The following is a 23081-nucleotide window of genomic DNA, read 5'->3' as shown; positions in this document are numbered from 1 at the left end:
CACAAAAGGGCTGGCGGTAGAGCAGGAGGGTCCAACACGGCAACGTGTTTTGAATGACGTCAGGGAAATGAGCTTGTTTAAGGCAAGATACTATTAACACGAATAGGAGAGGACATGTGAGCTCAAGTGTATGGTCAAAATAACCAACAAAGAGCTTTCTTAGTAAAAACTGATGGAGAGTATATCTTTCTTGTGTGTTTTCCCCCAAGAAAGTTGGTGGACACAACCACTTAATCTGCCAGAAGAGACAAGCCTGGGAAAGGTCAGCTGAATGCTGAAGTCTAGCTGCCGGAGACTGAGAGGAGATGACCACCCTCCCACAGCAGGGAATGGGCACAGATTAGCTTCCTGTGACATGCTGATTTCCCTTTGCTGTTGGCAGTGTGGATTGAAATCAGTCAAAGTTATTTTTGAAAATGAATTTGATCGTCTTACTGGTCAAACTGGCAGTGTAGCTAGATCCAGAAATCGTATCCCATCAGTGACTAGCTGGGAAATGGAGGCGGGGGAAGAACGCCGCTGTTTGACTTACAGACAGACCAGCCCGCAGAAATGAGAAAAAACACACTTACGTGGTGTAACAATCACTCGAGTGCCGGACCCGAAATGCAGCGCACCCCCAGAGCCTGTCTGTCCACAGTGGCTGACTCCACTACAAAAACCCTGCCACCTCTTCAGAGCTGCACACCTCGAGTCAAGGTGGAAGCTACAGTGTCCCAAAGTAGGAGAGGATTCAGACATGTATCCCCGAGGCCAGGGTGGTCCTCATTCTGTGGTAGACCTTCCACCAGAGGCTCGTCCTTATCCTGGGCCCAGCTCCCGCCTTGATGCAGGTGTGCGGTACCCACGGCGGCCACCTCCGCCTCTGGGGGGCTCTGCTGGGGCCCGCCCTCACCCTCGGGGAGGGTTCCCTCAGCTGCTTGAGCCTTTGGAGAATCACCCAAGGAGCTAAGAAACTCCTCAGAAATACAACTGATGGCCAGAGAGGCAGGCAGCCTCTTTGGTGTGTGGTGGGGTTGGTGCTGGGGTGGTGGGGGGGCATGAGAGTCAGGGATCACAGGAGGGAGAGAGGAGTTAGCGAGCGGAGTGGGAGATGGAAGGAAAGGCCCTGGAGTGGAAGGGTCTGAAGACAGAAGTAAGAAGGGCGGACATCCAGCAACAGCTGATGTCAAAGTTCATCCCACTCTGCTGTGTGAGAACACAGGAGTTCCAGGGGAAAGAAATGTCCCCGGCTCTCCCAGTCGCCCTGACCTAGTTAGTACCTTTTAACCTCCTGCAACGACCTCTCCCAGTGCAGCTGAGAAGGGCCACACCACAAACGGCCGCCCCCCTCCCCGTCTTGTTTCTGTCTCACGGAGCCATCTGCCCAAACGTTCTACACGACGGGGCAGACACAGAAAGACTCAGGATTCTGTTTCTTTCTTTCTAATTAGGCTGTCAATCTGTTTAGCTAATAAGTCCTACAAAGTGTCTTAATCTCTTCCAAGGAAAGGAGTCATATAAATGCAAAACAGCAGCAGCCATAAGTCAAATGGCTTGCTAGGGAGCTTTTCTTTGTGTGCAGAGATGTTATTAAATAGAAGGAAAACTTGCTGCGTGGAGAGAAGACAGACTGGGGCAAAAAAACCCCACCACAGCATTTGTTTTTATTAGGCTGAGTCTATACAGCACAAAGTAAAACAGATCTGGCAATTATTTAGGTAATGTGACAGTCAATTCAGGTGATTTTGAGCACAAAAAAAAAGTGTCTCGAGGAAGGGCCCAAATATTTGGATCAGCCACTGACATTAATCAAATTAACTGGACGATTGTGCTGTAGAGACACCAACTAATAAATGGGCTCTGAGATGGTTCTTCTGAAAGGGTTACATTTATAAACTTAACATTAAAACTGGCCCAATATTTATCCCCACTCTCTTCATGTCAGCACCGCAACTGACATTTCCCATTTTTTTCTTTCAACACCTCTTACATTTTGAGCCGCGAAGGTAAGGGTGACCTTCTCTCCCTGGAGAGTCTTATCAGGTTAACACACGGAAGCTCATTTAGAAATTCATTAGGTGTCTGGGACGTGAGAGCTGGTCCTTAACAGATTAAGGGCTTTTCTCAAGTGGCAAAGGACTTACGGGGAGTGACGGTGAGTCCTGTTCCAGTCCCAAAGACAGGCCGGTTTCCCCCGGAGGTTGGCACAGTGTTTCTGCCCAGTACAAAATCCCTTTACTCGGGGACACTTTCTTCCTCTGTAAAGCTCACCAGGGGTGCGCCATACACATTTTGACTCCTACTTGCTGATAGCCTTTTACAAACCATCCTATGGAAAATGCTGTTTTCCATGGTTTTTAACCAAAAGCAAATAAATAAAAAAAACCCAATCATCAACAGTTTTCCATCTCTCCTCCCCATTTTTTTTTTTCAAACAAAGGCTTGTCATTTCCATGTTACCCATTTTCCCCTTGACAGACAGTTCTCAGAGAATTCTAGCAGCTACAGGGGTGGTTTCTACTGTAACATGCTATTCTGTAAGATCACCTTTATTTTTGGTGCGCCTTTCACTTTTGATGTTTTTATGCCTCCCATGAATTTCTCTCAGTGTTACCCTAGACACTCCAGACCTAGCTCACCTCAAGTCCTGCTCTCTTTTTTTTTTTGCCACTAGCTGTAACCAACTGGGATAGAAAGGACCATATCCACCAGGCTTTACACATACGCTCCTTACTTGTGAAAAAGAAAAATAAAACCTAAAAATATAAGTCTTTGCTTAGAAATTGAAAAGATAGAGAAGATTAACCAAAGAATGAACTTACTGGTGACTATGGCTCCTTCTGGAACATTCAGACCTACCTGGTTTTACTTGTAACATGGTTCCCTGCCCAAAGACGAGTTTTCCTGTGTTACTAGAGCCACACTGTAATGCTGCCCTTTACAAAAACTTTAAAAGGAGATCACTTTGTTCCCCCTTCCTTCTCTCCAGTAACCTGATCTAGTAACAATAACTAGTATTTATTGAAGACTTACTATGTGCCGTCACTATTCAAGGCCCTTGGGAGGTACTAACACTTTTTATCTTATAACAGTGCAGCAAACAAGGTACTATTATTATCCCCATTTAACAGATGAGAAAATTGAGGCATAAAGAGGTTAGGTAATGTGCCTGCAGTCACATGGCTAATAAACAGCAGTGTTAAGGTTTGCCAGGCAGTCTGATTCCAAAATTCACCTATAGTGTCCATACCTTTCATTAGCCTTAAAAAATTCTGGGTTCCCCTTTAAAGTGTGCATACCAGTAACATTGACAAAATAGTTAGCTCATTGAGCCTAACAGCTGTACCCTGAGCTGGTTCTCCTGAAAGGCTTACCTTTCATAAACTTAATATTAAAGCTGGCTCAATATTTATACCCAGTCTCTTCATTTTGGCACTGCAATTGACATTTCCCATCTTTTCTTGCAACACGTGACTTGCATTTAGAGCTGCAAAGGTAAGGGTGACCTTCTCCCTGGAGAGTCTTATCAGGTTAACACACAGAAGCTCATTTAGAAATTCATTAATGCCTATAGCAAAGATGCCTTTCCCAAAGGCCCTTGGCTTCGCTGTAAAACACCCCTCCTCTCCCCGCAGCTCCAGCCTGGAGCTCCAGAGCTTCCCTGGGAGCTAGCTCCGGCCAAAGCCACAGCAACCTCTGCTGGGAACACAGTCTGGTTGCACAAAGCACAGTTCTAAACAGGGTAGGGGGTCTCAAAGATGCTCCTGAAGATTCTTGGAGAGGAGAACTTTACAGGGGAGGCCAGAATCAGGAAAAATCTATGAAACTAACCCCTTTCCTCTTAATTCTAGCAAATCCTACCAGAAGGCTGTGAGCCAAGGAGAACTGAGAGATGCAGAAATGATATGCTAAATCTGAGTCATTCTGGATAATTCATGGTGGGAAGGTATCCCCAAGGGAGGTCACTTGGATGGCCATAAGTCCAGGGAGTTCCCAGCAGCACTTGAATTATCTTTGGCGGCGGGGAAACAGCATTTACCAATGACCCATGGTGAGGCTGGTACAGTTTGGACTAAGGAGGCTGTAACACACGATGCATATTTTCACCCTGTTTAAATTACAATGCTCCCTGATGGCCCTTTTTGAAATGGGCCCACCTATTCACTCCGTAAGAAAACAGTCTAACAGTTCAACTGCCTTCCTTCCCTGCACTTCTGGATCCCCCTGTCTAGTTAATCTGATTGAGGGGTAGGCAAGGGCTCAGCTTGGGTGGACAGGAGAAAAACAAGACTCATTACTGCACATTGGAAACATGAGGGCCAAAGAAGGAGACCATTTCTGAGATACTTCAAACTGCACAGACAGCTTTGAGAGAGTTAATTTGAAGACTTACTTGGATTTACTGCCAGACTTGTCCCCAATCCCCAAATCAGCTTACGGTTGTTGCCAATATTACACAGTCATAGAAAGCTTTACGGAAAGTAACCAGGCCAGTGTCTACCAGGAAATCCCTTTCAATCCCCCAAATCCAGCCAGCGTGCTCCTCCAGCTGGGATCCTGGCCAAAGAAGCAGCGGGGAAGACTGTTTATTATCATGGTCAATTCACAGCATGGTTGGGACAGAAAGACTCTTTTGAGGTTAAATGGTTCATTCCCCCAACCTCCAGACTGAGCTGTCCCCTCACCAGTCCAGCAGGGAGTAGCGAAATCCTGACAAAGCCCCTGGAGAAGGGCCTCCCACTCCAGTGCTCACCGGTCCCTGTGCTCAGCACAGACTTTCTGACCCAGATGGTTAAGACAAAAGGGACAAGGAATCTGTTATTCTCCAGCTTATCTGTTCCTGTGCCAGATGACTACATAGGTGCCAGTTTTCACATGCACATGGCATGTATATACACTGTGTAATCAGTAGGATTAACGATTAGAATTAACCTTAAAAAAACTGGCTGGCGAGAACAGCCCCCAAATCAAGTTTAGAGCTATGGCTTCCTTTAGAAATCAGAGCATTCATTATGGATTCAGCAGAGATACTCACAGGGTTTGACCATTAACCTTGTTCCCCCTCCAAACGTGAACGTGCCGCCTGCATTATTATTCACACAGTGCTCTTCTGCTCAGCAAAAACCTCCCAGAAACCAAGCTAAGTTTTCCCTAAAGATCTTCTGGAAGAAGCGATACCGTGAGCATAGAGAATATTAAGTAATTGTCACAGTAATAACCTGGCACAGAATCTTAGCACCAGCTTGGACTTCAGGACTCTTTCCACATTGGATGAACGGAAGATATTCTTTCTAAATATTCTAAAGAAGGAGTTTTCCCGCACAAGCTCACAATACTGACTGCCAAAATCCTAGCATCCTCTGGTGTTTTAGATAGTAATTCTCCAGGGATTCTGAAGATCATATACCTCATTTGGACAGAATAGGAAGAGTTTATGTCCCTGGCACCAAAGCCAAAGCAGTCAGAGATACTACCATCACAGTGAGAGAGGACTAGGGCGGCTCCCACTGCCCACCTGGCGAGATGGGTGGGCATGTCGGTCCCCTTTCAGGGGGCTGGAGCCAGACATCTCCGACCGAGGTCCAGCTCCTGGGACATCTAAGGGGATTCCCACCCTTTCTCCTTCCACAGAACTCGAGACCGGCACAGGCACTGGTCAGCCCTGGGGTTCACCCCCAACTCCAGCTCCAGATCTCTTCATCCCCAGCTTAGACGGTCACCAGGAAAAGGACTCTCACCAGTTTCTCTCTTTGTCCTAGTGGAGACTTTCCCATTCTCACTGCCCCTTTCCCGGGAGATCTAACCAGAAATCATTTTCTTACAAGTAGCTTCTCCCATCCTGTCTAGGTGATCCTTTTGAACTTCTCTCAACTTTGAGGTAACTTAAAAGAAAAATCTCAGGGGGAAACTCCATGGGCACCAGTGCTGAGTGTACAGCAAGCTGCCCTCCCTCTTCCTCACCTCCTGCCGCCTGGACGACCAGGGGCTTAACAGCCAGCAATCTGGGATGGACCGCTCCACAGGGAACCCAAGAAACAGGCAGGTAATATGGCAGCCCATATACTTCCCACTTGGATTTAGTCAGTGTTGTTTCTCCTCCGGAGAGTATCTCCCGACGGACACACCCTCCTCCCCACCCCCATCACAGAAGAAGCCTCTTCCTTCCTACTTTCGCCTGCTGGATTTCTTCCCCAAGCCGCCTTAATTTTAAGAAATGGATATAGTTTCTCAAGTTTCCCCTATGAAATGAAGTCTGGTGATAACCTGTCCTGGGTCGGTCTCCTGGCCAAGTTTTCAGGGGTGGGCCCCTGATGTCTGGTTCATGGACACTGGGTACAGGTGTGGGCATGTGTAAGCATTCAGGGGAAGCAGGTGTCCAGTTTGCCTGGGGCAGAGCATTTGAGAAAGCGAAGAGCTGGAAGTAGACTTGGAGAAGAGAAAGGGCTTGGATTTCAGAGAGGCTAAGAAGCCGACATGGTGGTTACTCAAAACATGAATGCTCAGATGACGCGTTGAGTTGGACAAAGGAGAGGCATAAAGAGGGGGAGGAAAAGCGAGTGAAAAATGTGGAATCAGAGTACAGTTTTAAAAGAATTCCTGTGCTTAGGGGAGTCTCTCAAAGTCTTTAGCTAGTAAATATTTTTCTAATAATTAATATAACTCTTATGAAATTAGTGGTAGTCTCATCCTGGTGAGCCTCCAAGAGTAGAGGGACCCAGAATGGTCACTTCGGACAGCTGTAATTTTTGCTTCCATAGTTTATAACAAGTTATTTCCCTTCTTTTACCTTCCCTTGCCTCTCAAACACCAGCAACATTGAAAATAGCCTGCCTTAGAGAAAGACAAATATCATATGATACCACTTAAATGTGGACTCTAAAAGAAATGATGCAAATGAACTTATTTACAAAACAGAAAGAGACTCACAGACATGGAAGACAAACTTATGGTTACCAAAGGGGAAAAGTGGGGGCGGGGGGGGATAAATAAGGAGTTTGGGATTAGCAGATATAAACTACTATATATAAAATAGATAAACAACAAGATCCTAATGTATAGCACAGAGAAGTACATTCAATATCTTGTAATAACCTACAATGAAAAAGAATATGAAAAGTGTATATATATATTTATATATATATAAATGTAAATATATATATAAATGTATATATATATATCACTGAATCACTATGCTGTACACCAGAAACTAACACAACATTATAAATCAACTATACTTCAAAAAAAAAAAAAAAGGTCTATCTTGCTTGTAATACTCACTTGTTAAAACCTGCAAGCTAGTGCCTGCTCCGAAGGTATATTTGTAGTTTCCTGAGTCACCGTGCTCTGTGGCTCTACATAAACCTATATAAGGCTCCCATCTCTTGGAGTAACTTTGCTGTCAATTGGTAGGATATTGTATGTACTTTCTCCATCGAAGGTCTTGACCTCATGTTTTTCTAAAAGGGATTTACTTGGAATAATAGCTCAGTTCATACTGAAAGTCTTCATGCTTCAGTGAGGTCTGAGCTTGCAAAACTTCCTCAGTCTCATGCTATGTTTATCTTCAGCCTGTTTATTAAGTAAAGAGGCTGTTTTAAGAAACATGGGGGATTTAAACATCTAAGGGTTGGTTGAACCCTTCAAAGTACTCCCTTTAGGACTGTCTCTGAGAGTCAGTGTGTGGACCACACAGACACACCAGCAGCATTGTTTTATAGTCATACCTCATTTTGGAACCAAAACAGCACCAGTAAATAGTTTTGAGTCTCTCCTTTGTTTATAAGTCATGCTCTGAAAGCCTTTGGATTATTCATAAAAATGAAATCCATCTTTAAAAGATAAAGCCATCATGGCTTCCACCAGAAGAATGTTCTGGGGCTTTTGAGGGCTAATTCAAAAGAGGGGGTGAGCAATTGGACAGTGCGGGGGACCAGAGTGCGTGCCACTTTGGGCTGAGTGATTTGACTGGCCCACTCAATTAGATGTACAAACTCTGTTTGTTAACAAAACAGCCCCGTTACCTTATTGTCACACCTGGTTCAGGCACGGAGGATGGTGGACAAAACATAGCTGAAATGTGAGATGACAGGCATTTCTGCAGAGAGTGTGCCCGCTAGGAATACACTCTGGTTTCTGTAATTCTAGCAGAAAAAACCCCAAACCCAAACCCCCAAACACTGAACTCTGCAAGTGTGGAGAAAGCCTGTAAATGTTCAGTATTGCTTTCTATAATCCGTCTTTCTTACCCTCTCCCTGACAGCTTCACAACTCAGATAAACATTCTGCTTTATCACGGATAATCCCGTGGAGCTGGGGAGGCTGCCAAGGTACGGGGATTCTCGGTCGCTCCCACAGGGTGGACCGGCCAGGCTAGGTGAAGCCAAGAAGTCCATGTGGGGAACTACTTTGTCTTTGGAGTGAAGAGGGGGTTTCCACAGACATGACCCACTGGGAGAGCTGACCTCTTTCCAGAGAACGTTTATTATTCTGCTATCATCCCAGTGGAGGAAAGCTGTGAGAAGCTTGTAACTCCTGCTGCCCACCCCTCACCCAAGCCCTCAGTCCACTCGCCAGATTTTCCAGTTGTACTGGGCGGCGTGGCATCAGCGCAGCTGGGTCCTCACCGCTCATCTGTTAAGGACACACTTCCCTGGCTACACGCTGCTGCCTTGGGAGCCCCCCTTTTCATTGGTTTGTTTCTGTCTCTGTCACAAAGCTTTTCCCCCTCTTATCTCTGCCTCTTTCCCAAAGCCTCAATGTGCCCTGTGGACCTTCAAGAAACACTGACTACCATATTCATACAATTTATCAAACTGCCCATAGACCTGATGACCAAACCCAGCCTCCTGGGGAACACGTACTCCTACCTTGTTCACACATCCGACAGAGTTAACAACTGCACGCGCAACGAAGCGATTAAATTTAGACCCTTTGGGTCTCTTTCCAGAAAGGACAGTTAACCACAAGAGCTCACCTGGTGTGACCAGCAGCGAGGTGCCTTTGCCAAAGTTGAGTGCATACCCCGTGCCTGAGTTCCACAGTGCATTTTCCCTAAGCAAAAACACCCTCTCAGTGGCCGCTCTGCCTTGCTTCCTCATGTGATCCTCCATCGAATCTAATGCCTAGAAACCAATCACCTGGCTGGTCACGCAGACCATGGCCTCTTCCGTGAGGCCATTGCTGAGAAGGTCACCCACTCATCCCAGTGAGGTGAGTGGTCACTCCTGACAAGTGCCTTCCTGTTACATGTCACGAAGCCCAGAAGTTTCCTTTGTCCAGCAGAGGAAAGTGTCCATCTGGACAGAGGACAGCCAGGGACATGGACCAAGAGCAATTCTGTGGGCTCATGGGTGAAGGGCAGGTAGACATCACAGAGAAAGGGGTGGGCAAATTTCTTCTCATTCACTCTGGGTTGTGCTTTGGCTGCCCTCACTGACTAGTCTCTGAGACCCCCTCCACTTACTTGGTTTAACAGAAAGTCCAGTGCCTTTTCCAAAGATGAGCTTTCCTTGGCTGCCTCCGTAATTCACACAGTCATATGGGGCCTTACAATAATCAGTGGGTGGGAAGGACAGAGGGGGAGACTGAACCAGGGAGCCCACTTTCCCCTCTAGTGGAAGTCTCACCACTTTGCAGCCTCAGCTCCCAGCTCCTTGGCAGGGGGAGGACATTCCTCTGAAAATAACAGCTGGCTGTACAGATAGATCTGGGTTTGATCTTAAACCACCAGGATTGCTCCCAGAATAATGGATTCTGATGGCCGACTCATGCCTGAGACCCACGGGACAGTTGCGGGGTCAGGCAGAGACATGCCGTCTAGCAGAGGTGGTCAACACTGGGGTCAGAGAGTGGCGATTTGGGGGACCAGGGACCACTTTCATAGTTCTTACAAAGAATAACAACAACACCACCAAAACCCAACCAAAACCCCAACAAAAGAGTGGATTGCGCTCCTCTTGGAGAGAAGGGGGTCTTCTTGAGGAAAACCCGATTTCTGAGTTGTCACGTCTTTTTGCTTGGTCTTCTCACAGAATATGGGTTTCACATATCATCAGCATTTCTATATATCCAGAGCCAATGGAGAAACCAGTGAAAATGTCTACTTCTTCATGACCTAATTCTTAGGATTGCCAGAATTCATCCACTAGCAGACTTCCAACCAGCTCAGAAACAAAGAAATTGGTACATCTCCCCTCTTGGGAGACGCAGTGTCTTAATCGCACTAAACTGCACGGAACAGCACTGCCCCTCAGGTCAGCCTCTGAGGTTGACCCGCTCCCCCTCACTTACTTGGTTTTACTGTCAGTCTGGTTCCTGCTCCAAAGCGCGGGGCGTTGTTATTATTGCCACAGCAGTACACCCTCTAACAAAAACCTCCCGGGCGAAGCTTGCAGCCAAGCTCCCAGTGTGGCAGGGACAAAGGGGAGAGGCACTGACTAAAGACCACAGCGCAGCAGTCCCATTCTCCTTCCTGCAGGAATGGGGGCATTTTGTCATGTTTCTAGGCTGAAAAGTGGGTGCTTCCCAGCACACTGAGTGCAGCTAATCCAGACCCCAGATTGGCACTCTGAGACATCTAATCGCTTTCAAACAGCTTCCCAAACTGTGTGTAAACCCACACCACAAACAAATCATGCCCAAACACACGATTTGTCTTCAGGGACCGCTGTATATGAGGCACTGCCTGGTGGCATGCTCCAGAACTTTGATAATTTGCATCTTAATTATGGGTTCAAAATACTCAAGCTACTCATCTATATAATTTCATGTTAATTATCATGTAGTTACTTCATAATTGGTAAATAATGAAATGTGGCAGTGCTCTGGGGGAGAAAGTTGGCATCTGATTATGTTTTTGGAGGACTGAGTGTTTGTTTTAGTCCACTGAGGGTCTAACCCAACGATTCCTCTCAGAAGTTGAGTGTGTAGGATGTTAAGCAAGTTTCCTGAGAGTCACTCGAAACAGTCATTAGAAGGTCACTGTAGCCTGCTTCCTCCTACTCACACGTATCATCCCTGAAAAGTTGTCAAGATAAGCAGGGCTCTCTCCTCTCTGTTTGAGAGCCCTATTCATTCTGTTGCCCAGGGTGACAAAAATCCTGATGACAAATTAACTCCCAATCTTGCTGCTCCAAAGAAAACACACAGAGTCATGAAGACTGGAGGAGCCTGAAGCCGGGAGAAGTCTGTTTTCACAGTGGAAAGGAAAGCATCAGTAATAGAAATAAAAATATCACAAAGACTGATTGAATGCAGGCACCCTCAGTGAGATCACCTCCCGCAGAAAGGAAGGAAGGAAGGATCACAGGGACCTAGGATGTTCCCCTCTGGGATATCTCCTGTTTTAAAGGAACACAGGGTTGTTACCTCATGGTTCCTACTACCTACCAACAGTGACCCGAAGTCTCGTTCCAGTCCCAAAGATGAGTTTCCTGCCACTGCCAGAGGTGACACTGTGAGACACTCCACGACAGAAACATGCTATGGAGTTCCCATCTGGTCTCCACCCTCCACTCCCTTACTCAGCGCTCCCCCACTGGATGGGCACATCCATCCCCATCTCCCAGACCCTGCAGGATTAACCCTATGAGGGCAGCAGAGCTCTGGCCAGATACTTGCGTGACTAACACGCCCTGCCCGTGGTCCTCTTTGACCTCAGCTAATCATAGGATGCTGGCTAGTTGAGGGAGGCTGAGGAGTCTCCAAGTTCAATCCCCCGGACACTGGGAATCGAGCTCTTTGTCCTTTCCCTTTCTAGGTTTTATGTTAATGAATCTCCCTTGTCAGACTTGATGAGTGATGGGCCTCAGGAATCAAATGATTAATAACTGTTCTAGCTTAAGGTCTCCAAGTCAGGCAGAGAAGAGGGCATGAAGACAGAAAAGGAGAAACAATCAAACCTCTATCCACACAGCCATTTCCACAATACCCATGAAAACCATCTTCATTGCAAAGGTGCTGCTAACAAAACAGTCCATATATGTTCACGCCTCGGTCCTCAGTGGTATCCTTTGTCTGCCAGAGCCCAGAATTCCCCCAAATGGTCAAATACATTCATAAAAGCACCTAGGGGGTCCTCCAAAGCCCAGACAATCACCTCTCCCATCTACACGGCTCTGTGCTCAGATGGGGCTGATACGGCAGTGGTACCAGAGGGTCAGCAGCCGTCAGCAGGGTTTGGGAATGTCCCCATGGGGACTGCACTGAGACCTCCATCTCCCGGGCAGATGCACTTACAGGGCTGGATGGTGAGCTGGGTCCCTTTCCCAAAGACGAGTCTGTCAGCAACTCCTCCTGTATTCACACCCCGAGTCAACCCTTTACATAAATCTCCCTGCCAAAGACCCATGTCCTAACCGTCCTGAACCTCTATCTACAGCTGCTCTGAAGCCCACAAACTCCAGGGCAGCTTATAGCCCTGGCTGGAGCTGCTGGTCATTTCTTCCCCTCCCTCAAAACACTCCTAAGGGATGAGGACCGGGAACACCAGCACACAGCTGCCCCCTGCATCCCTGTCGACTTCCTCATGAGAGTAGACAAGGTCACAAAACGCTCCCCTGCCACATAGAAGCAGCTGGGGAGGACAGAGGTCCTCAGTCACAAACATTTAAAGGGGCCATGGTTCGTATATCTGGCATCTAAAACAGGATCACTCAAACATGAGGCCAGGGCAAATGATAGGAAGAGACATCAGGGCTTCACTTTCCTCTCAGACTTACTGGGCCTCACTGCTAAACGCGTCCCGGTCCCAAAAGTCAGCTTGTCTCCGCTGCTTCTCTTCTCACTGTCCTCAGCAGCTTTACAGAAACAGGGCAGACGTCTGTCACGAGTGTCACCTCGCCAACCTGTCTGCCTGGCTCCCTCCTGACACTGATCCCGAAATGCCCTGCAAGCTGATCCGTGTGCACCTGCCCTCACACCTCTCTGTCACAGGCTCAGGATAATCTCTCAGCTCAAAACTGCAGGCTGAGGTTTCCAGGTTGCAAGTCTAGACACCCAAAGAGCAAGCAGTGTGGTCTGCAGAGATGCTGACCATTTTTAAAAAATTTAAGTTCTGTTTTAAAATTGTGGGTCACACCAGGTAATTGATATGATGGACTCTCTCCAAGGCAGGAGGGGAAATTCTTAAGTGAATCACATTAATAAAGTGTCTGTGTTGCCCCCTGAAATTTCCCTTGTTCTTTCAAATACTTCTAGATTCGAGCCATTTCGATTTGTAATGAAACACAAGTTGGGATTATAGTGTGTTTTATACTCACGAGGCCTGACTCTCAAGAGGGTTCCCGAGCCAAATGTTAGCGTGTTTCCATAATTCACACAGCATCAGACTCCTCTACAAAAACAGCTCGTGGGCGTGGATGTGCGTGATGGGCTGGGGGTGGGCGACTTGGTCCTGGAACCAGAGGAAGGACCCTTTCCCTCTGCTTGTAGGCTCTGCTGCTATTTGACCAAGAAGCCAAAGACCTTGGAATTACAGCAGAAACTTCTCAACGTGAAAAGTTTGATTGTGAATGGAATTCGTGTTTGCTCTTTGCTTCTTGGACTAGGATAAATGCTGCAACTCTTCTCTAGAAGGAAGAGTCCCAATGCTTCGTGTGTCTTTTCTTTCAGGAATTTTTCAGCCCTCCAGCCAGAATTTTTTTTTCATCTTGTTAATCCTAATCAGACTCTCCTGTTTCAAAACATTTCTGCGCTGCTGTAATGTCCTCCAATCTCAAAATGCATAGCAACCATTAACCAGTAAAAATCTCTGGAAGCACTGCTTGGAAACAAACTCTTTACAGCTAGCTTCCACATGCAGTTTTCAAGTATTTGGGGCTTGGATTTGGTTTACAGCCATTCTGACGGTCCCCTGCTGGGTAAAGCATTCTTTTATGGAGTTGCTCTGGGAGGCACAGACAAGAGTGATACTTTCACTGCGTGTATTGTTTTCACCTGGGGACAGTCCCCTGAACCTCCTGGCTACTATGGTGTCTGTGGCAGAGAGCAGGCTGAGCATCACCACAGCTCAGCTCTGTCACTATCTTGCTTTGTGACTCGGAGACACTCTCTGAGCGCCCTGTCCCTAGATTCAGAGTGGGGAAAGCACCACTTTCCAATCTCCTCCAGACAGAGAGGAAAAAGGCTTCGATGCCTAAAGGTGCTTTATCCAGTCTAGCTGGGAGGTGCTTTATAATGTGATTTTCACTACAAGAGTCGGAGCCATCTAAGTCCTCAATATTCATGCCTTTAATTTCTAATGCAGAAACAAGAAAAAAAGATTCCTCTAGGTAACTGAGTGGTTGAGACAATTGGGAAACCCAGACTTGGAAAGATTCTATTCCTCCCTTTCTTACTCTTGCAGCATTTGTGAGGTTGTCTTTTGTTACAATGTGAACGTGTTAAAATTTTCCATGGTTTTTAATTTCAGATGCAAGGAATTTATTTGCCCCATGCTTTTCAGTTTTCACATTACTCTGCTCTGTGTATGTATCCAGTATCTATTTCATTCTCTCTGTCATCTATCTGTCTATCTATGTATCTATCATCTCTCTATCCATCTATCTATCACCTATCATCTCAGACATAGTCATTTTTAGCTGTTAATTCTGTGCCTTGTCCAAATTGTAATTTACTAAACACAGAGGTGCTGCCCCACTGATAAACTCCACTGAGGGAAAAACCCTGCGCTTTCCAAGTTTAAACTTTCCCCTTGGGATCAGTGCTCAGCATCCCATTGCTCTGCCCAACCCGGAGCATCAGCTCTTAGCAGCTTTCCAAATACCTTTGCCATCTGCAAAGAGAGACCCACACCGGGCTAATTTGGTAAAATTATGCCGCCTGGCATTCTGTCTGCCTGCCCCTCTGGGTCTTGTGGTTTGTTTGTCTTTTTGAGAGCCTACGTTTCAACCATGTCTTCCAAACGCTTGCGGTACTCAAAGTTCAAATGATCACACCAAATAAAAGTGAAAATGCAGTTATTCTGTCTGAATTCTCTTCACTTGACACATTAGCACATGATGGCAGCAGCAAAAACAGACTTGTGAATCGTATTTTCTCGTTTTGAATTAAATATTCAAGACTGGAGTTCCCCCAGAAAACCAGTTATGAAAAAGGACAGATGGAAATCCCCCTGAGCCTGCATGATCTAGTATGATTCCAGAACCTTACACAGGCAACCTGGAAATGAAAGGATAACTGATGTCCTGATCAAGGACGCAGTACTTACTGGGTGTAACGGTGAGCCTCGTTCCTGTCCCGAAGGTAAATTTGTTGTTTCTGTAGTTAGACACACTGTGTCCTAAGTCTTAACAAAAACCATTGCTCCAAGCTCTCCAAACTCTACTGCATGCATCCCCCAATTCCTTGTGAACCCCCTCCTCTCACCGCTTCCCCATCAAAGCCTTCAGGGGCCCCTTCCCCCTTCACACCATTTCCTGCTGGACCAACTGAGAGAAACTGAGAAAAAAAGGCTATAATTAGGAGAGGCTTGACATGTGAGATTTGTTTTGATTTTTCTGCCAATTTTTCCCTCAGAGAGAGGACTAGGAATCCCCTTTCTCTCTGCAGGTGCCGTCAGGGAATCCCTCGGGTCTGATCACAGGATGAGCCTGGACTGCCCAGAGGCATTTTTCCATCCCTTTATACCCTCCCAGATTTCAGTTTTCTCTGAAGTGGCCTCTTTTCCCTTCTCTCGCCTTCTGATCCATTTTCTCTCAGTTGAGACCTGTCCCTCATTCTCTGCTCCTGCGGCCTGTGTCACAAAGGCCAAGCTTCTGGTCAGCGCAGGTGCGAGGGGGCAGCTGGCGGGGCCAGCGTGGCTACAGATGACATTGTCCCCCTCCTCCCAGGGGTTTTCAGACAGCAGTAAAGACCTGTCAAGGCATAAATCACCCTTGGGGTGGAGAGGAGGAGCTTTTTGCTCTGTTCCAGATAACACTATACCTGGAAGCTGAGAACTAGAGTAGCAGATTTTTCATGATCTCTTTCTGGAATTTAAAGGGTTGGCTCCACACAACGGTGATGGAAAATTTCCTTTGACTTACTTGGAACGACTGTCAAACGTGTCCCTCTCCCAAAATAGAAGTTCTGGTTGCCGATGTTAACACTGTGATAGGAAGCTCAACAAAAACCAGGCAGAGGACAGAGCCCACGCCTGGGGCCCCCCCAACCCCGACCCCGGCGGACGGACAGGCAGACAGAGGCTCCCGCCCCCAGAGCAGGCGCAGGAGCAGGGCGTGAGAGGGAAGGCGTTTCAGGGCTTGGAGCAGCTGGGACCACGGGCGAGCGGCTGGAGGGACGTGTCCTCCTGAGAGGGGAGCAAAGGGGAAGGCTAATGTGCCTTGAGAGCCACTCGCTAATTAAAGGTGTGGGCCCATTTGTTTTATGCTTGGGCATTTAAAAAATTCTTTTCCTTTTAAGATTTAATTTCTCTCCTGATGATCACATGATTCTGAAGTGCATTTTAATTAGGTCTCTTTATTACATCTTTTAACTCTGGGAAGGATTTTATTTCTTTGTGATATTTCTGGAACAATTCCTTTTCTCGGGATGAACCCAGTATGAGGCTCTGACCCTGCTCCTTTCCAAGCTGCCTCATGTCCCTAACACCCCGTTATGCAGTGCCCATTGTCTCCCCCAACCTTGTCCCCCATGAGCAGGGAGGATGTGGGTGTGGGTTGAGAACACAGGGTGACTTGTTTTTCAAATTGCTACTCTCAAGTCCCAAGCTCTCTAGGCTACCTTTTCAGTGCAAAACCTCCACTTGCCATTCTTTGATTGATTGATTGATTTTTTCTGATCAGAGTTCATACATCTCGATTCCCTCAGCTTTGTGTCCTCAACCATCATGCCACCTGCATAGCCATTTGAGCCCCATGCTGGTGACCCTTAGCTCCCCCCCCACCCGACTCCACAGGCAGAGTCATGGTCAGACTTACTTGGAGTGACGGATAAGCTCGTTCCCCGCCCAAACGTCAGCTTGTTGTAGTTGTCACACAGCCACCCAACCCTTTGCAAAAACTGACAGGTGACTCTTAGAGATCTTAGACCCTGAGTCTTTCTTGGTGCCACTTCAAAAGGCATCGCAGGTACCTATGGGATGGAATCTGAGAGTGTGGAGCACAGTTAGGTCAGATTCTGTAGGGGATGGTAGGAAACCTGCTAGGAATGCATGCTTCTCCACCTTGGTGTCACTGCAACTCCAGACATGCTGAGGGTTTTAAAAGCATCAGTGAGTTCCCTCGTCTCCTCCTCCCTTCTCTGTTATCTGCCATCCACACAATATCCCAATCTGCATCTCATTTCCATCTCCAAGTCTTAGCTTGATGACACCAGGTTCTCAGGCACCATTGATCTGCCTTCCCTGAGACAGCACATGTTTGCCAGCTGCCATGATTAAAGGGCTGGAAATGCCAGCCTCTCAGAGGCTGAGATCTGGGCTCCTCACTCTTTACCACTGGTCAATACGTGGTCCTCCTTTGTCTGGCTGATGAAGAACTGACCTTTCTAAGTGGATGCGTTTTGCTGAAATGACAACTGCCAAAGGCTAACAACAAAAGCAGAGCTCTGAAGGGGGTGCTGGCCTTTCAGACCTCTTTGGCATCAGTCAGAGGGTTCCCAGGCTCAAATGTCAACCACTCAGCTTTGGCTCTCACAATAACAGGCGTGGAGAAACTCGACAAAAACTGGGCAGTAGGGGTCCAACCTGCCCTCTGCTCATCAGACCCAGGCTCTCCTTGGAAGAACCTTTCACATTCTAGATGGTCAAAACAAGCCAACATTCAGCCTGACAGCAGCGCATTCTAGCTCCACATCCAGCTGCTGTGAATTGATGCTGCCACTTGGTGGACCAGATGGAGACAGCAGTATCAGAAGACACCCCCCGCCCCATACAGAGTAGAGACTCTGCTGTCCTCTTACTAACCAAGCCTGTACAATGACACAGGACTGGACTCTCATCCCTTTGGAGCAAATGAAAACAGAGTGCCTGCGATACAGTCGGGGTGATGTCACCCTTCTGTTTGACACCCTCCTCCCCATCTCGCTGCAGTCAAAGACCTACTCCTGCTTTTTAACGTTCTCCCCTGTCTCTCATTCCTTCCACTTATGTTTCTGAGCACCCGTGGGGCTCCGGCCTCCTGGATCCATTTCCCTTGGACTTCATTAGCATCCCTGCCAGAAAGGGCCAAAAAGCCAACAAAACAAAAAATACCTGGGGGACACTGTGAGTTTGGGTCTTTCCAGCTTCCTGGCTTCGTGGTTAGTCACCCCCCTTCCGACTGTCAGCTTCTCAGAGCTGCCAGGCTTCTCCCTGCAGTGGGGCGTTGTACAGCGCCTGACAGAAGGAACTTTATGAATCTTAAAAACACAGTAGGAGTTTCTCTTCCCGGCGGGGTGCAGCCGCAGACTCACCAAAGCCAAATCTTTCTATCTGCTCTAATTATCAGCAAGGATACAAGTCACCACGAGGAGAAAGGTATTAAGCCTGGTATCTGAAACTCTTGGAATTAATTGTAATCCCTTGCCTGGTGGTTTCAGTGATAGGGACAGACACAGTGGATGTGTATTTTTTTTTTTTCATCCCTTTCTTCCTCTACTTTCTTTTTGTAGTTTTGCATCTATAGAAGCAGTAGGAGACATGCAGGGAACATAGAGGGATTTGAAATAAGACCTCGGATTCCCATTCAGTTTTCATTTTTCCCCTCTCTGCTTTCATTTGAAACCCATTCTGAACTGGATGGCACGTACTTATTCAAACTCTGCTCTCAACTTTCCCTCTCCACTGTGGATGATACCAGTGGAAGTGGCCTCAGATGCACCAAGAAGAATTTAAGACGGATATAAGGAAGAACTTCCTGACAGGGGACAGTGCTAACTCTGAGCTTACTCAGGGGAGTCGGCTGGCAAGAGTGGCACCCTCCCTACCAAAGCTGGCATCATCTAAGCCTCTGAAAGCAGCAGAGTCAAGTTAGCCTTACTCAACAGCAGGGAGACAGACCCAATGGCTCAAAGTCCAAAAAGGAATCTATGAATATTGAGTTTAAAGAAGATAAAGGACCCTGGAGGCTGCTTCGAGCAAGACCTGGTTCCTAGGCAACACACATTTCTCTCAACCATAACACAGTGGGTGAAATTCTGGAATTTCCAGTATGCTGCTGTGTCCTGTTACACTTACTTGGGCGGATAGTCAGGATGGTCCCTTGTCCAAATGTCAGCTTTCCATAGCCACCACTACCAGTGTTAGCACTGCAATGGAGGCCTTTACAAGAACCCCGGGGGCACCCCTGAGGCTCACAACTTCCTCTTTAATTCTGCAAGAAGAGACTCACCCAAAGGGGTCTGAATCTGTGAGGCTGAGTTTCTTCCCACCCAAAGTCAGAGAACCATTTCCACATCTGGTCCTAGGATGCTGACCTCCTGCATCCTTCCCCGGCGCTTCCCCCAGCCCCATGACCCGCAACCAGGTCCTACTTCCCGTCTCTCCCCATTTCCTGTGGTTTCCATACTGAGGCTTACTGATGCCTTGTGTTCAGCATTTCTCTTTCTAAAGGTCTCATTTCCATTTTACAGCATCATTTTCAGGACAATTTCTCTGATCAGTTTTCAAGACATGTCCTCCCCTCCCTTCGAGGTGTCACACGTTTCTGATGACAAAGAATTGATTACAAGGAGACAGGAGGAGAGTGTTTCAGCTTTCTGGAGGCTGATTAGAATTCGATGAGGTTTAGGCTCCAGCCTCATAAAAACACTATCTCCCGAGCTTCCTTCCTGCCCCAGCATAAGGAGTGAAAGTGATGGGCGCGTTGGACTGAACCCTCCTTCATACATGTGTCTCTCCTGCCAGTCTTGAACCTGAATGACACTCACTACTGTGAGTAGCATCTCACAGAAAGTTTCTGTCCGAGCTTTGTTACGGTGATACACGATCCTGGGGGGCTGTGCTAGGTTTAGCAAAGGAAGACCTTTGTCCCGGGAAACTCCTCAGTCGCAAGCAAACTAGGTCAGCTGGTCACCCGATGGTCTCACCCGAGGTGTCCTGACCTTACAGAGCAGCCCGGTGGCTGTCGTGGTAGAGTTCACTGAGGTCTCTTAGAGGCAGGCTCTTGCATCTTGGAGTTGCTGTAAATTTCATCCTTTGACTAAACACCGTTTTCATCGCTGATGGTCGCAACCACAGGAAGCCCGGAGCTCTCCTTGGCTGTGTCTAGTGGACGCTACAAATGGTGTGAGGAGCTGCCTCCAGGCGATCTCATTATCTGGCATAACTGTGACCAAGCTGTATCCCCGAAGAAGATGAAAATCCAATATTTTAGCTCTTTAACTGCATTCAACTTTTGAACTTTTCAGCTGTTTTGACTGAATTTGTGCTAGTCTCTCTAATCATCACTCCAATCAACCACTTACAAACAAAGGGTCAACATGGGAAAAAAAGGCTATTATTCAGCTAAGAAGAGGTGACCGTCTGCTTTAAGGACAGCAGGCAGGGACTCAGACGACCCTTCCCATCTCTTCCTGTTTTGCAGCATTACAATTTACAGAGCTCCCCACTCCTCACTTCAGATGCTGTAACATCAGGACACAAGCAAAATCAGATGCCTGCCCTCAGCTGAAGCCCTCAGAGAGACGGCGCCAAAGGGTCGCTGTGCCAATAATCTCTATGCTCTGCAAACTGAAGGAAGACAGACTTTAATCGTAGGTCCCTTGGACCCCAGCCTTGCCTTGTAGCCCCTGCACAAGAAGGGTCCCTGGCATACAGTTACTGTCCGGAGCTCTGGAAGGATGGCTGCCCTGCACAGCCATTTTCTTTGCAGGCTCAGGTTGGCCTCTTCTGTATTTTACAGTGTAGGGGTTACAGCTCTCAGTTGGCCTAAGAGGCCCACCAAGTGTCGAGACGGGGTCCCAGCTTCTCCGTGCATTCTGGAGAAACCCACCACAGAGCTCTTCCTAGTGTGTTTCCAGCGAGATACCAAAGATAAAATCCCCAATCTGGTCCCCAATCTTGGCTACCCATCGTTTGAGAAGGAATGCCCTTGCACCTCTCAGGAGGTTCATATGAAGCCCCTTGAAGCTTTAATTAGATAGGACCTCAGAGATTACTGAATGTGTGGGACTCGACAATGTTACGCATTCTGCAGTTTTTCTTGTTGCAGACATGGGCTGGTTTTGTCCCTGCTGAGCAAGGCACTTCTGCGTATGACAACTTCATGGCCAGCCACGCTATGTGTCTTTTAGGTAGGACCTAGCCCGGAACATTCCAAGCCGGCTGCTACCAGGGCTGCAAAAACCTCTTCAACGCTGCGTGCACTGCACCACTTAGTCATTTACACCTCCCCTGAGCCAGTCTTTCCAAAAGCTTCAACGGGTCTGTGTTTTGCAACAACGCCTCTCTCAGTGCTGCATCCTCCCCTAATCACAGGAAGCAGATCTGAATAAATGAAACTCAGCAACCAGGGTGCTTAGCTGATGTCAAAAGGAAACTGGGAGCCTTCAATAGGATTTTCCCCATTTCCTCTTTATTCACATTTTATGACAAGTCAGTCTTTCCGGCATTGCTTTATAAGCACCACTCTTAGAAGCCGACCCAAAACACAGATTCTCAAGAAGTGTGGATAGCAACCACAGTTCCTTACTGCTATATATAGCACTGAAAACTTTCCCAAGTACTTACACGTGTTATTATGAAAGGGTGAGCGGATATGTGCAGAAGAGAGTGTGCTGCTCTATTCTCACGACCCAGAGGACAAATGAATTCTTCCCCCTCTCCTCGGTTGAACTAAGTAAAGTGGCTGCTCAATCCATGATTTTGGGAATGTTGGGAAAACTGGGGTTAAATGCTCAGAGATAACCAAAGGGTTCCACCCACGGAGACCTCAGTTACTGGACTGGAGATGGAGATTAGTTCCTTTAAGAGAGATAAAGTGAAGGTAAAAGAAGGAAAAAAAAATCTGTCTGTAGAATTTCCAGCATTCATTAATGAAATCTCAGGGTCCCATTATTTCAGGAGATAAATTTAAGGGAGTTTTAGTATCTACATCAGGAGACTTATATTTGGTCTACTGAATTTGCATAGTCACAATATGCCAATTTCCTCTTTATCTTTCTGGCAAACATTTCCTGGCTTTAGCTGAATCCCTCAGGATCCTGTATTCATTTTTCTCCCTGTACCAATAATCTTATTTAAGATGGATGATAGAAATGTTTTTGGCTGAAGGTAATTTAATCTTCATACAATGGAGTTCTAATCTCTCTGATAGGGACCATATCGTCCCAACACAAGCGTTAGATTTGGAAACCAACCTGGGATTTTCGGGGGGGGGGGGACAAGTAATTTAAATCAGAAGAAAGAAGTGTTTTGAAACCCTCCCGCTTTCCCCCAGTTGCTTCAAACTTACTTGGATTCACAATCAAGAGAGTTCCTTTTCCAAATGTCAGTTTATAGCTGCTACCTCCACTATTCTCACAGTCAGGGGAGGCTTTACAAAAACATGAACAGGAGCTGCTCTTTGCAGAAGGGCCCTGGGGGTCAATATGGTCTTGATCCGGCAACTCTGCACTAACCTATAGGTTATTTGATAAAAGGCCAGAAGGCGCCAGCTGTGGGAGGGAACTGGGCTTCCCAGAGGGCAATGGAGCCCTGATAAATATATACATTATTTATTAAAATTTTGCTTTGATTGTTTTTCTTTTCCTGTCTATAAGTGGCCACCTTAGTCTGGGTAAACCATCCCTTTTCCTTCTTCCCTCATTGTCTACCCCTGGTTGGCACTGGTACAGTTTCTATTTTATTGCACTGCGGGGCTAACTGTTTCTCTGCTTTTTATTGACATTGCTTCATCAACTGACTAGATTCTGGCTTACTGGAAACCGACAGCAGAAGGTGAGAAGAGTGAGGAATTTTGACATAATCAAAAGTAGGAGTTTGATAGCTTTGGGGTCTTTCCTGGTCTGCTTCCCTGTAATGGACCAGGCCAAACAAGCACGTGCCCGTCCGGGAGAGCTTGCAGGACGTGGTCTAGAAAGGATAAGGCTGTAGGGAGCCCCATGTGGCTTCACCCTTTTGTACTCACTGGGGATGATGGTCAGCCTGGTTCCTTGCCCGAATACCAGCTCCTGGCTGA

General features: G+C 47.1%; 1 protein-coding gene across 1 annotated transcript in view; it reads right to left on the bottom strand.

Annotated features, from left to right (window-relative positions):
- Window positions 1-23081, bottom strand: part of LOC102526924 (T cell receptor alpha chain MC.7.G5-like) — a 403550-nt gene that overhangs the window by 44679 nt on the left and 335790 nt on the right. The window contains exon 4 of the mRNA XM_072962791.1: window positions 19139-19194. Coding sequence (XP_072818892.1) covers window positions 19139-19194 — 56 coding nt within the window. The remainder of the gene's footprint in view (window positions 1-19138; window positions 19195-23081) is intronic.

The sequence above is a fragment of the Vicugna pacos genome, chromosome 6 (genome assembly GCF_048564905.1).
Source record: "Vicugna pacos chromosome 6, VicPac4, whole genome shotgun sequence".
NCBI lineage: Eukaryota > Metazoa > Chordata > Mammalia > Artiodactyla > Camelidae > Vicugna > Vicugna pacos.
The sequence above is the reverse complement of the archived record's forward strand: the minus strand, read 5'-3'. Positions and strand labels throughout refer to the sequence as shown.